The sequence below is a fragment of the Mustela erminea genome, chromosome 7 (genome assembly GCF_009829155.1).
Source record: "Mustela erminea isolate mMusErm1 chromosome 7, mMusErm1.Pri, whole genome shotgun sequence".
Taxonomy (NCBI): domain Eukaryota; kingdom Metazoa; phylum Chordata; class Mammalia; order Carnivora; family Mustelidae; genus Mustela; species Mustela erminea.
The window spans coordinates 100,933,399-100,944,985 of record NC_045620.1 but is presented as its reverse complement, the minus strand read 5'-3'; the positions used below and the strand labels follow the sequence as shown (position 1 = coordinate 100,944,985).

At 49.4% G+C, this 11,587-nt stretch overlaps 1 protein-coding gene and 1 long non-coding RNA gene across 2 annotated transcripts; both read right to left on the bottom strand.

Moving 5' to 3' along the window:
• Positions 1 to 1,517: 1,517 nt before the first annotated feature.
• On the bottom strand, positions 1,518 to 7,727 carry LOC116595844. The gene is made up of 3 exons (XR_004287886.1): positions 7,221 to 7,727; positions 5,903 to 6,594; positions 1,518 to 1,718 (listed from the first exon to the last, which is right to left on the bottom strand). It is a non-coding gene; the product is annotated as an uncharacterized LOC116595844 (long non-coding RNA).
• A 1,897-nt stretch (positions 7,728 to 9,624) lies between these two features.
• Positions 9,625 to 10,690, bottom strand: TMSB10 (thymosin beta 10). The gene is made up of 3 exons (XM_032352628.1): positions 10,571 to 10,690; positions 10,180 to 10,294; positions 9,625 to 9,916 (listed from the first exon to the last, which is right to left on the bottom strand). The coding sequence occupies exons 2-3, from the start codon at positions 10,277 to 10,279 to the stop codon at positions 9,882 to 9,884; spliced, it is 135 nt and encodes a 44-aa protein (XP_032208519.1). The 5' UTR covers positions 10,280 to 10,294; positions 10,571 to 10,690; the 3' UTR covers positions 9,625 to 9,881.
• Between the last annotated feature and the right edge of the window lie 897 nt (positions 10,691 to 11,587).

The window sequence follows — 11,587 nt, the reverse complement described above, 5'->3', positions numbered from 1 at the left end:
TTGCCCCAGCCCTGATTTTTTTGGTAAGAACATTGGGAACAAGGGCCATGATGACAAAGAAGTTAGGTGTTCTCTACCAGTTCAGGTTCATCTACACCAAGGTAAGGCTCATGTAGTCTTCAGAAGCTAAGAGGTTAGCATGAGGCCTTTATACGCCAGTTTAGTACATGACTGTGGTGAATAATGATGAGTCTGGGTGCTTAATATCCATTTACCATGTTCTTAATAGCAGTCCTTAATTTTCATTTACAAATCCACTCGAATTTTGCCACTTTGTATGGTGACAGATGGTAACAAGGCTGATTGTGGCGATCATTTCACAGTGTGTGCAAATATCAAATAATTATGTTGTACAATTGAAACTAATATATCATATGTCAATTATACTTCATTAAGAAAAATAAAGACATCTACTCCATCTTTACTTGATGTTCCTATGATTCTAGTGAGGCCCGCCCATCCTCTAATAACAGGCATAGCATATGACCTAGGCTTAAACCAAACTGTGTCCTGGCCAGTGTGATTGGGTCAGGGAGGGGCACCTGACCTAATTCTGGCAGGTGAAACTTAGGTCCAGGCTTGTGTCTGAAGGGGATGAAGAGAGATTCTCTCGTCTCTGCTGTTCTCACACCCTGGGAGAATGTAGTCTTCGAGCTGTCGCAGCTGTCTTGTCACCATGAGTGGGGAGGCCCGCCCGAGAAGGAGAATGCGGAACTGAAAGATGGAGAGAGAGAAATCAGGTCCCTGTGACATCATCCATCTGACTACCTCCATCAGCCACCCCTGAAGCAAAACCTACTCCCTGGATCTCTCGCTTACACGAGTAAATAAATCTTTTTTTGCTTACGACAGGTCGGCTACGAATTTTTAAATCAAAAAACCAAAGAATCGGGCGCCTGGGTGGCTCAGTGGGTTAAGCCGCTGCCTTCGGCTCAGGTCATGATCTCAGGGTCCTGGGATCGAGTCCCGCATCGGGCTCTCTGCTCAGCAGGGAGCCTGCTTCCTCCTCTCTCTCTGCCTGCCTCTCTGCCTGCTTGTGTTCTCTGTCAAATAAATAAATAAAATCTTTAATAAAAACAAAAACAAAAACAAAAAAAACCAAAGAATGCACATGGTAGGAGTCTGTACTCTACAGATTTTTTTCCCCCCGAAGAACAAGCCAGATCGAATAACCTGGCATCTGAGTAGCAGGAAGCAAAGTAAGGGACAGCTTGGCGTGAGGTAACATTTGGACAAAAACAGTGACTCAAAGAACAGGTTCTTTTTAGCTACTGATGTCTCTGATGAAGATCTTAGGTCTGCGATGATGCAAGAGTGGGAGCTTTTTTTGGGGCAGAATTGCCTTCCTAGAGAATAGGATTTCTTCACAATGTAGAAAAATTCTTAGCTGTGGGGTGGGTGCTTGACAAATGTAGATAGCATTCACGGAGCCAATAGTTTTTTGTTTTTGTTTTTAATCTTTTTTTTTTTAATTTTTTATTTTTTATAAACATATATTTTTATTCCCAGGGGTACAGGTCTGTGAATCGCCAGGTTGTTTTTAATCTTCTAATTAATAGCCAAGTCCTCTGATCTTACTGACTTCTATGAAACACATCAATATAACATTACAGAGATGACATGAATGCCGTGGATATTCAGAATAAATGCTGAAAACTGCCAGGACTGAGTCAACAGGGCCATCTCTTCATCTTAAGGGCTCAGTCTTCTGAATTTCACTGGAGAGAGAAGAATTAAGCTTGGTACCCGTTTAGCTTTTAACAGAATACAGTATCCCATGATCCTATATTTTGTCGTTAATCCAGGCTACCTATCTTACCTGTGAACGAATGAGGTCCAGGAGAATTGACTTTGTTTATGCTGAGCGACTACCTAGCTGGGGACCCGGTACTTAGCAGCAGATGCTTAATAAGCTGTGGTTGACTAAGTAGAGAAAGCAACAGTTTATTGAACAGCAAGAGCTTCTCCACTGTGGCTGTCCCTACCTAGTGTGTTGATTCTGGCCGGCCCCGCTGCTTTTTTCCACCCTGAGCTTCCATCCAGCCTCCCACCAGGGGCAGCTTCCCGGGTTTAGTCCGTGATGACTTGCAGAATCACCTTGCCCTTCTCCGGGCTCAGTGCCAGAGACACCCACTTCATCATGGCCTCATTTTATTGTCTCTCTGTACAATGCGTTGGCCATAAAACTAATTTATGATCCTGACTCGGGGACTGTAGAATCTCTCTCCAAAGCAGTACGGTGTCTCCCAGGGTGCTTTCTGGGAAGTACCCTGCTTATCAAGTTCCCGTCTAGAACCTGAGACACACAAAGTCACACAGACCAGTGAAAGTTTCTGTTTGTCTGTCGGAGTACAACTTCTGTAATTGCCCTCATCATCTGAAGTCTTACTAGTTCTCCTTTTGCAAAGGTCCAATTGTTACGTTTTTTTTTAAAAGATTTTTTACTCATTTATCTAACGAGGGAGAGAGAGATAGCGAGACAAGGGGAGTGTGAGGAGAGGCAGGCTTCCTGCTGGGAAGGGACCTTAACCGAAGGCATGTGAGCTGCCCAGGAGCCCCATTTTCAGAAGGCAGCAAGCTGATGGTTAAACTCTTGACAGCTTAAAATTCACAATATTTACACCACAGAAATCAGCAAATGCTATGAATCAGCTCTTACCTACCTCCACCCTGACTGACAGTTGGTGGGTAAACACTGACCAGCATCCCACCGTGGATGAACCGGCCTTCCCCTAACTTCGGTCCTCATTACTTCTTGCCTGGACAATGACAATATCCTCACAACCAGCATCTCTGCACCCAGACTTCCTACTGCAGACGATCATTGTAGAGACTCCTAATGAAAGTCAGGAAACCTAAATACAGATTTCTTTTTTTTTTTTAAAAGGTTTTATTTATTTGACAGACAGGGATCACAAGTAGGCAGAGAAGCAAGCAGAGAGAGAGCAGAAGGAAAGCAGTCTCCCCGCCCAGCAGAGAGCCCAATGTGGGGCCCGATCCCAGGACCCTGAGACCAGGACCCGAGCGCAAGGCAGAGGCCTCAACCCACTGAGCCACCCAGGCGCCCCCTAAATACAGATTTCTTAAGTATAGAAACATGTACTTCACATAACAAAATATTCGAAGATAAGGCACTTTCAAGAAACCTCAGCATCTCAAGAGCTCATTACGTACACAGATTCTTTTTATTTTTCCACGTTGCCACCTCTATGTGTTGAATTTCCCTTCACGGCTTCAAGAGAACTGTCATGGTTAGAGAGGGCATCACATCCTCACACAAGGGCCTGTAATGCTTTTTCTTATGTCCTTCTCAAGGAGCAATTTGGTCTTCCTAGAAATCCCACAGCAGGCTTTCTCGTGGGTCTCCTTGATCAGAATTATATCTATTCTTTTTTTTTTTTTTAAGATTTTATTTATTTATTTGGCAGAGAGAGACACAGCGAGAGAGGGAACACAAGTAGGGGGAGTGGGAGAGGGAGAAGCAGGCTCCCTACTGAGCAGGGAGCCTGATGTGAGGCTGGATCCCAGGACCCTGGGCTTATGACCTGAGCTGAAGGCAGCCACTCAATGGACTAAGCCACTCAGGTGCCCCTCAACCCACATCTATTCTTTTTTTTTTTTTTTTTTAATCCGTATCTATTCTTAAGTCAATCATTGTAAGGGTAATAATAAAATTACCACAATTGGGTCAAACCGCTAATTTCCAACCATTCAGAACCAACATCTCCTTTTGCATCAAATATTTTATAACACTCCTTCCCGAAGTGGAAATTAAAGATAATATAATCTACGCTCACACATACTTTCAAAACAATATCAATATAGGCCCTTATTGAAATATAAAGGTGAAATAAAGAGAGTTTACAAAAAATTATATATGTGCATTTAATCTATATGGTGAATTGTATTATCATGACTCCCAGTTATTCCCTGCCTTCCCTGTAACAGAATTATACATACCAACCCACTAGCTGGGTTGGGTATGCCTGGTCGTGGTGCCTCACTCAACTGATATCAGGCTTGGGGTGCCTGGGTGGCTCGGTCATCAAGCATCTGCCTTCGGCTCCGGTCATGATGATGTCAGGCTTGCTTTATGATTTGCTTTGGTCAATGGAATGTGAATGGAAGGGCCACATCCAGAAGAGCTTGAAAAGCCATTGTATGACTCTGCATTCCTCTTTTTTTTTTCTTCAGAGATAGTGACAGACCGGGTACAGCTCAGTGGTAGAGCATTTGATGGCAGAGATAGTGACAGAGATAGTGAGAGACAGCAGGAGGAGGGGGGAGTGGGAGAAGCAGGCTCCCCGCTGAGCAGGAAGCCCTATGTGAGGCTCCATCCTGGGAGCCTGGGATCGTGACCTGAGGCAAGTGCTTAACCAACTGAGTCACCCAGGCGCCCCCTATGTGACTTTTTAAAAAGACTCTTCGTTGTTGTATGACATGCATATGGAAAAATGCACAGGTCACAAGTATACAGCTTGAAAAAATAAAAAATTTAAAAACGAGTGTACAGCTTGTTGAACCTTTACCAACTGAACACATCCTAGTGCCTAGGATAGTCATTACCTGTCCTAACTTCTCACAGCATGTATAGGTTTTGCCTACTTTTGAATTCTGTCTAAATGGTCTTGGAAATGAATTACTGAACATTTGTATTGATGATATCTCTCATTACAATTATGTGAATCCAGCAAAACTGAATCCTGCACCAATTCAGTATACATTCCATTTTCCAGGAATACAACTAGTCTGTAAATGTAAACTGAGGGATGCTCGTTTTGTTTTTTAACTCCGAGCTTTCCCAAGCGTTCGTGGCACTGACTGTGATATTTTTCTTGGCTTCTGAAATGTTGACACAATGCAATTGTATCAGTGCTCATTGGAAGCTGCTGGATTCATGGGTAGGCTGTGTGTAGGTCCAAACAAGCATCAAGTACAGACTGTTTCTTTAGTGGTAGGATATCACTGTGCCATATTGTATTCTCCCTCTCCCTCTGCTGCTCTGTGTGTCAAATAAATAAAAAAATCTTAAAAAAAAAAAAAAAAAGGCATGTAGGGCACAGCACAAATCTTTGATGTGTGGAATTGTCCCTTGCCTTGCCGGATGTCTACTATTCTTGACTCCCTCCCCTTTCTTCTTAAAAAAAAAAAAAAAAAAAAGATTTTATTTAAGACAGAGAGAGCACAAGCAGAGGAAGCTGCACACAGAGGGAGAAGCAGGCTCCTCGCTGAGCAAGGAGTCTAGTGTGGGACTCGATCCCAGGACCCTGAGATCATGACCTAAGCCAAAGGCAGACACTCAACCAACTGAGCCACCCAGATGTCCCTATTCCTGACCCTTTCTTAGGAACTGCCTGTAGTGTTCCCTAATCATTATGATAGCAAACTGCAACCAAACATCCCTAGAAATTTCTATAATGCTCAACCCCTAAGTGCCTTATATTTATACTAATCAAACTTTGCTCCTGAGGCTGGACCCTTAACGCTTGTCACCTGCTTCAGATATAAATAAAACTGGGCTGCAGTAGGGCACTTGGGCGGCCCAGTTGCTTGGGCGTCTGCCTTCAGCTCAGGTCCTGATCCCAGGGTCCTGGAATCGAGCCCCAGGGCAGGCTTCCTGCTCAGCGGGAAGCCTGCTTCTCCCTCTGCCACTCCTTCCTGCTGTGCTCTCCTGCACTCTCTCTGTCAAATAAATAAATCTTAAAAAAAAAAAAAAATTGGGCTGCCATGTGCCAGGAAAGGAAGGATAGGTTGTGGTGCTGATGGTGGCTGGTTAGATAACCGTCCATGTCGGTCACAACATCCTTCACATACTATCAAATACATCTCAGATCACTTTGTCTCAGCCTCTCCAATCTGTAAAGGCTCTCAACTGTCTATGGGAATAAAACACTCAAAGTACCTTTCTAGGCTAATTGTGAGGCTTCTGTTTTCACCGAACGGCTCCCTCTGCCTCCATGGAACAGGACATCACTGTGCATCACTCCACTCTCACTCCTCAAGCTCTTCAAATGCTTCTTTTCTCACGAAGCAGCCTCCTGCCCAGAGTGTCCACTCCTTCGCACACCCTCTCTCGAGTATTTCCTTCATTCTGCCTTTTGTACAGTTGGCTGGCTCCCGTCTTGTTGCACTTCTGCTGGCCTCGTCCAGTGATAGACCCCCGCTGGTTGCTCAGAAAGGCATGCTGAATTAAACTGAATCAGAACACAGTCTCTGTATTTCGCTGACATCAGCAGTCCAGTACCTAAAATCTTCTGGGCTCTGTCCATGCCCAGTAGCACCGATAATAAGTCCGTCGTGGGGCCTGGGACAGGCGAGCCTTTAGCGTAGCCAAGATGGAGTAGTTGAGGCCAGGTGATATTTCAGCTATAATTCAGTAAGTATTTATTGAGCATGAATTATGTGCTGGCTTCAATTAATAAGTATCCATCCCCATTCAGTCTAGCCAAGTAGAGCTTTGTGTGTCCAGGTACCAACAGAGAGGTACAGATAGGAGCTCAGAGGAGAAAGAGAACGTCTTTGGCTGGGAAATCCAGGAGGGCTAATCAGAGAAAGCGGTGATTGGCATGGCCTTGTAGGATGGCTAATACATGGCTAATTAGAAAAGAGACAAAGTAAGGGAAATAGTCAAGGAAGCTTGTTTATATAATTTTCAGCTCTTCTCTGAATTAATACTATATGGCCTTAAAATCTGGGAATCCTTAGCTTCTCATAGGATTAAGAAAACTGGGGCACCTGGGTGGCTCAGTCAGTTAAGCAGCTGCCTTAGGCTCAGGTCATGATCCCAGGGTTCTGGGATGGAGTCCAGCATCAGGGTCTCTGCTCAGCTGGGAACCTGCTTCTCCCTCTCTCCCTGCCTGTCACTTTGCCTGCTTGTGCTCTCTCTCTGTGAAATAAATAAAATCTTAAAAGAAAAAAATCTTCTCATTATAGCTTCAGAGCAAGCCTCATTTGGATTGGACTAGTAATTGGTTCCTGAATTGTCAGAAAGGAGGGAGTGGGAACAAACCCGCAATTCACTATAATTCTCCCAAGGGTATCAGTATTCACAGGTGGCAAGGCATAGAAATGAGAGGACAAGAGGGCCTGGGGTGCCTCAGTGCTCTCTGATACCCCACCTCCAGATTCTGGGGCTGTCCCTCCTGTGATGACCCCGATCTCAGGGGATCCCTCACTGGGAGAGAGGTGGGGCCTAGGAAGGTGGGCCTTTCTGCCAATACTTGGCCTTTTTGATCTTAACATTCAGGCCCCAGGATGTCTAGCTGTGTGCACCAGTGTGCAGCTGGGGAGCTGAGATGGGTCGGGGCAGGCAGCGTGGCGTTATAAGCTGATTCTGTGTTTAAGACTTCTGAAACCGGAAGTGACCTCCCTCTCCTATTTGCATTTCCTTTCCGCACCTCGCTGTGGCCCCATCTCATCAGCTCAGTGTCTTAGTTAGGGTGGAAAAGCAAAACTGCCCTAAGGCTCCTCTTGATTTGTGTCTTAAATTCTTCGGAAGAGCAAGGCAGTCACCAGCACCACCCCGCTTAAGAATCCTTGAGAAGTGGAAGGATTTCTTGGGGAGGGGGTGGGAAAGTAATGGGAATCTTCTGAGAGTAAGGGCGCCCTGGGAAATGGGGTTCTGGAACTGCTCTCCAGGGGGAGTTCGCTGGGGTCCGGGAGTCTATGGGACCTAAAGGAAGGGCGAATGTGATTTGTGTCCCAGATGGGGCCCCAGAGAGGCCTTAGGTGTGGCTGCCCAGACAGGATTCTTTGTGCCCCTGAGAGCTCATGGAGCTCCAGAGGTGGAAGGTGCGGGGGGAGGAGGGGCGGAAGGAGCTGCCTTTTAGCAACCAACCTTGTCAAGTACTTCAAATCGGCCTCCTCCGTTTCCTGCCTTCTCACACCCATCTCCCCGCTGCTTGCTCACTCCACTCCCGCTTCTTGTTCTTCCTCAGATGGCCCAGCACACTCTTCTTAAGGCCCCTGCATTTGTGTTCCCCTTTCTGGAACCTCTTGTCTTATCCAGAGGCCTCCCTTGACTGCCCTGTTGAAAACTGCAATGGCGCTTCCCCTCCCTCTCTTGTCCCAGCACACTCCTCCCCCACCCAGCCTTTTCCGTCAGAGCCCTTTTCACCAGCAGACCTAGTGTGTTCCTGTCGGAAGGCAGCAGAGATTTCTTCTGTTCACTTTTCTTTAACCTCCCAACAATAGACCCAACAGGGTCAATTATGCTCAAGCAGTAAAGGCTCATGAAATCTCATGAAACATTTGACACAACAGAAGTTCCAAATCTTGGGTTATGAAATCCCCAAAAGCACAACCTTGGTCCCAAAATCTGGCTCCAGTACTCACTGGCTGTGTGACTTTGGCAAATCCTTAGTCTCTTTGACCTTAGCTTCCCCATCTGTAAAATGGGTAATTACTGTCTTAATAGGGTTTCTGAGAACTAAAAATCCTAACGGAATGCGTGGCTCACAGCAGCCTGTAAAGGTTAGCATCCCTCACAGGGAGGTGGGGGATGGCCCTAATGTGTTTCTCTTCCTTATCCCACCACCCCGATGACCCCACCCCCACCCCAGGTACACTTACCCTCCGCAGCACAGGTCTCTCTGTTAAGTCACTCCTTTGTGCAAAATGGGCATTGGCTCCCTCAACCTAGGTGTCCCTGCTCTGGTCTGCTGTGGCTGCCTGTCTCACCCACCAGAATTTTAAGTTCCCATGTACAGGGATCACACCTCATTTAAATTACTTGCCCTCACCCAGTGTCCAGCCTCTTATGGTCACACAAAAATGTGGGACTAATCACTAAACCATGTGTTCTCACCTCTTTTTAGCAGAAAACCACCCCAGGAATCATAAGCCAGTTTTTCTTTTGTCTCAGAATGCCCTACAGCCTCCCCACCTCCTATCCACTACTCCTCAGGGTTGGTTCCCCTCTTCTCAGGGGTCTAAAGGGTGTGACCCTGTTTGGCTCAGCTGCTAGCCCCAGCCCTCCCTCCACACGCCCACCCCTCTTACTGCTCCCAGCACTGGAGGCTGCTCAGCCCAGTACTCCCTCTAACGGCTGGCTTTTGTGGAAGATTCTGCACTAGGGCTGAAAGACAAAAAGCTAGGCTGTCCCCCTCCACCCCCACACTCCTCCAGCTCTGATGTTCCCGCTGTGGTTTCCCCTGGATCCGGCCTTTGTTTTCCTTTTTTAAGTTCCAAGAAAGCCTCCAGGAGACTTTTGTGACCTCACCCAATTCTCAACATTCCGTATTAGTCTCTTACCCCTTTCTTCTCAGTCTTTGAAACACCGCTCTCTTATCGGGTGTAAATCGGAACTATGAGGCCAGAGAAATAGACTGTAAAAAGCTGATTAAAAACAATTTTGCTCCCCTGAAAAAGCGTCTTTCCGAGGAGCTTCCAGGAATGACAAAGTGAGGTCACATTTTACATGGGTAAGCAAGAGCTCAGCAACAAATACCCACAAAATCTCATGGAGAAGCAGGTAAAATCAGAATTATAAATGGTCCCTCCGAACCCGCCGAACCCGCCGTTCGGGGACCCCCTCCCGCTCTGCCGCAGCACTGTCTCCAGCGCGTGGGCCTTTGCTGCAGCGACACTGCCCACGCGTTCCCAACTAAGACTCAGACCACGCCAGCCGTGCCACGAGGTGTGTTTTATTTTCATGAAACATACAAATAATTTGCTATAATATCCCAGGGCAAACCGGAGAATTTGGCAGTCCGATTGGGGGGGGGTCCCCTCAGAGACCCTCAGGCCGGTGGCGTCGGCACGGAGTGCCCGGGTTCACAGTGCAGCCTGTCGCTCGTGTCCATCTTGCAGGTGGCTCTTCTTCCTCCACATCACGACTGGGGTGTCTCGAGGATGACGGGGGCGGGGAATCCTCCGGGTTCTTAGGAAATTTCACTCCGCTTCTCCTGCTCAATGGCTGTGGGGAGCAGGAAGCAGACACCGGAGGATGAGGACACCTTGCAACCCCCCCGCAGCCGAGGGACCCACGAGGTCTGGGTCTTGAGGCGGCGGCTTGGGGCTGGAGAGACACGCGCTTCGTGGAACGGAAAAGGGGCCGGGGCCGCCGGGATCCGGCGCCTCGGTCAGATGGGGGTGGGGGTGGGTTCTAGGAAAAGGCGGGGTGGGGAGGGCTGGGCTGGGCTGGGGGGCACGCGGACCTGGAGCCGGGGGTGCACTCACTCTCTTTGGTCGGCAGGGTGTTCTTCTCCTGCGTCTCCGTTTTCTTCAGCTTGGCCTTATCGAAGCTGGCGATTTCCCCCATGTCCGGCTTGTCTGCCATTTTCTTAAAGCGATCCTAGTAGGTAAAGCAGGGCGGTTGGCCTGCGGCCGGGGCCAGCGTCCCCTCCGCCTCTCCGCCGACGCCTCTCGACGTGGCACTCGGCCGGGGCGTTCCCTGCACCCGCAGGCCGAGGATCTGGGCGCGTCCCGCACCCCTCTCCTAGCCCCAGGGCGTGGCCCAGCGGCCGGGCGTCCCGTCGGGGAAGGGCGCCTGTTGCGGCGGCAGCGCGCGGGCCAGGGACACCTGCTCCGACCCCACCCGGATGGGGCCCCCGCCCTAGGTAGCGCTCACCGTGGAGTTCCTCTCCGAGCCCAGCGCCTGGTACTCCCACTCGCGTTGCTGCAGCAAGAGACAAAAGAGCGGCGCCCGCCCCTCGCCTTATATACGCCGCGCCCCGCCCCGCCCCTCGCCCGCCGCAGCGGGGGCGGTGCTGGAAGGCGATGGGCGGGGGCGGCGCGGGCCGCTAGCTTCCCCGCCGCGCCCTCCACTGGGCTGCCTCGCGGGCTGGGCGCGGCTCTTCCTGTGCTCGGGGAGTGGGTGGGGGGGCCCAGCCCCCCCGACCCCCCGCCCCCCCGCCCCCCCGCCTCCTGCTCGCCGCGACCCTGCAGTAGAGACGGCACTGGCCGTTGGGCGCGGAGCCCTCTCTTAGAGTTTGGGGCAGCGCTCCTCTCCCGGGGAATCTGGCGCTCTCCAGAATGGGCGTGGGGGCCGGCGGGGAAGGGGTATGTGGCGTGTCTGTGTAGTATGCAGTTGTAGGTGTGGATGAATGTGCGGCCTGGCGCGCGTGTTCTGCAGTAATCCCTGCTCGCAAGACCCCCCCATCCCTGTGCATTTCCCACGTCTCAGGCTTTTGCTTCCCCTCTCTAACTCCCCAACTCCCCTTTTCCTCTCTTCGGGAAGGCTGGGCCCTTCGTAGTCTCGCACGCACTGAAAGAATCCTAGCCGAGGCTTCCTAGTGATGAAGGGACAGGGGAAACCGATTTCCTCTGCTCTTTGCTCAGATCGGGGCTGGTTGCCTTCTAGTCGTCTGCTTTACTGAGCTGGGCGGCTCTTGCAGGAGCGGTGGCGGGTGTTCTTAAATACTGGTTACAAGCATTGTCTGAAAGGCGGTGGTTGGAGCCAACAGTCAAAGAAGACTCTCCTCACAGGGCTCGAGGAACATTGTGTCCAAGGGTGTGGTTTTCCTCCTTGAAGTTAACCTTGAAGATATCCCGTGATATCTATTGAAAGATCTGCCAAACTTGAGCTTGAAAGTACCTAGACAGGGGCACCTGGGTAGCTCAGTGGGTTAAAACCTCTGCCTTCAGC

Excerpts from the sequence above, each read along its gene's own strand:
- TMSB10 (XM_032352628.1), bottom strand. The coding sequence starts at position 10,279 with ATGGCAGACAAGCCGGACATGGGGGAAATCGCCAGCTTCGATAAGGCC. Across the intron at positions 9,917-10,179 it reads CACCCTGCCGACCAAAGAGA|CCATTGAGCAGGAGAAGCGG; the intron begins GTGAGTGCACCC and ends TGCTCCCCACAG.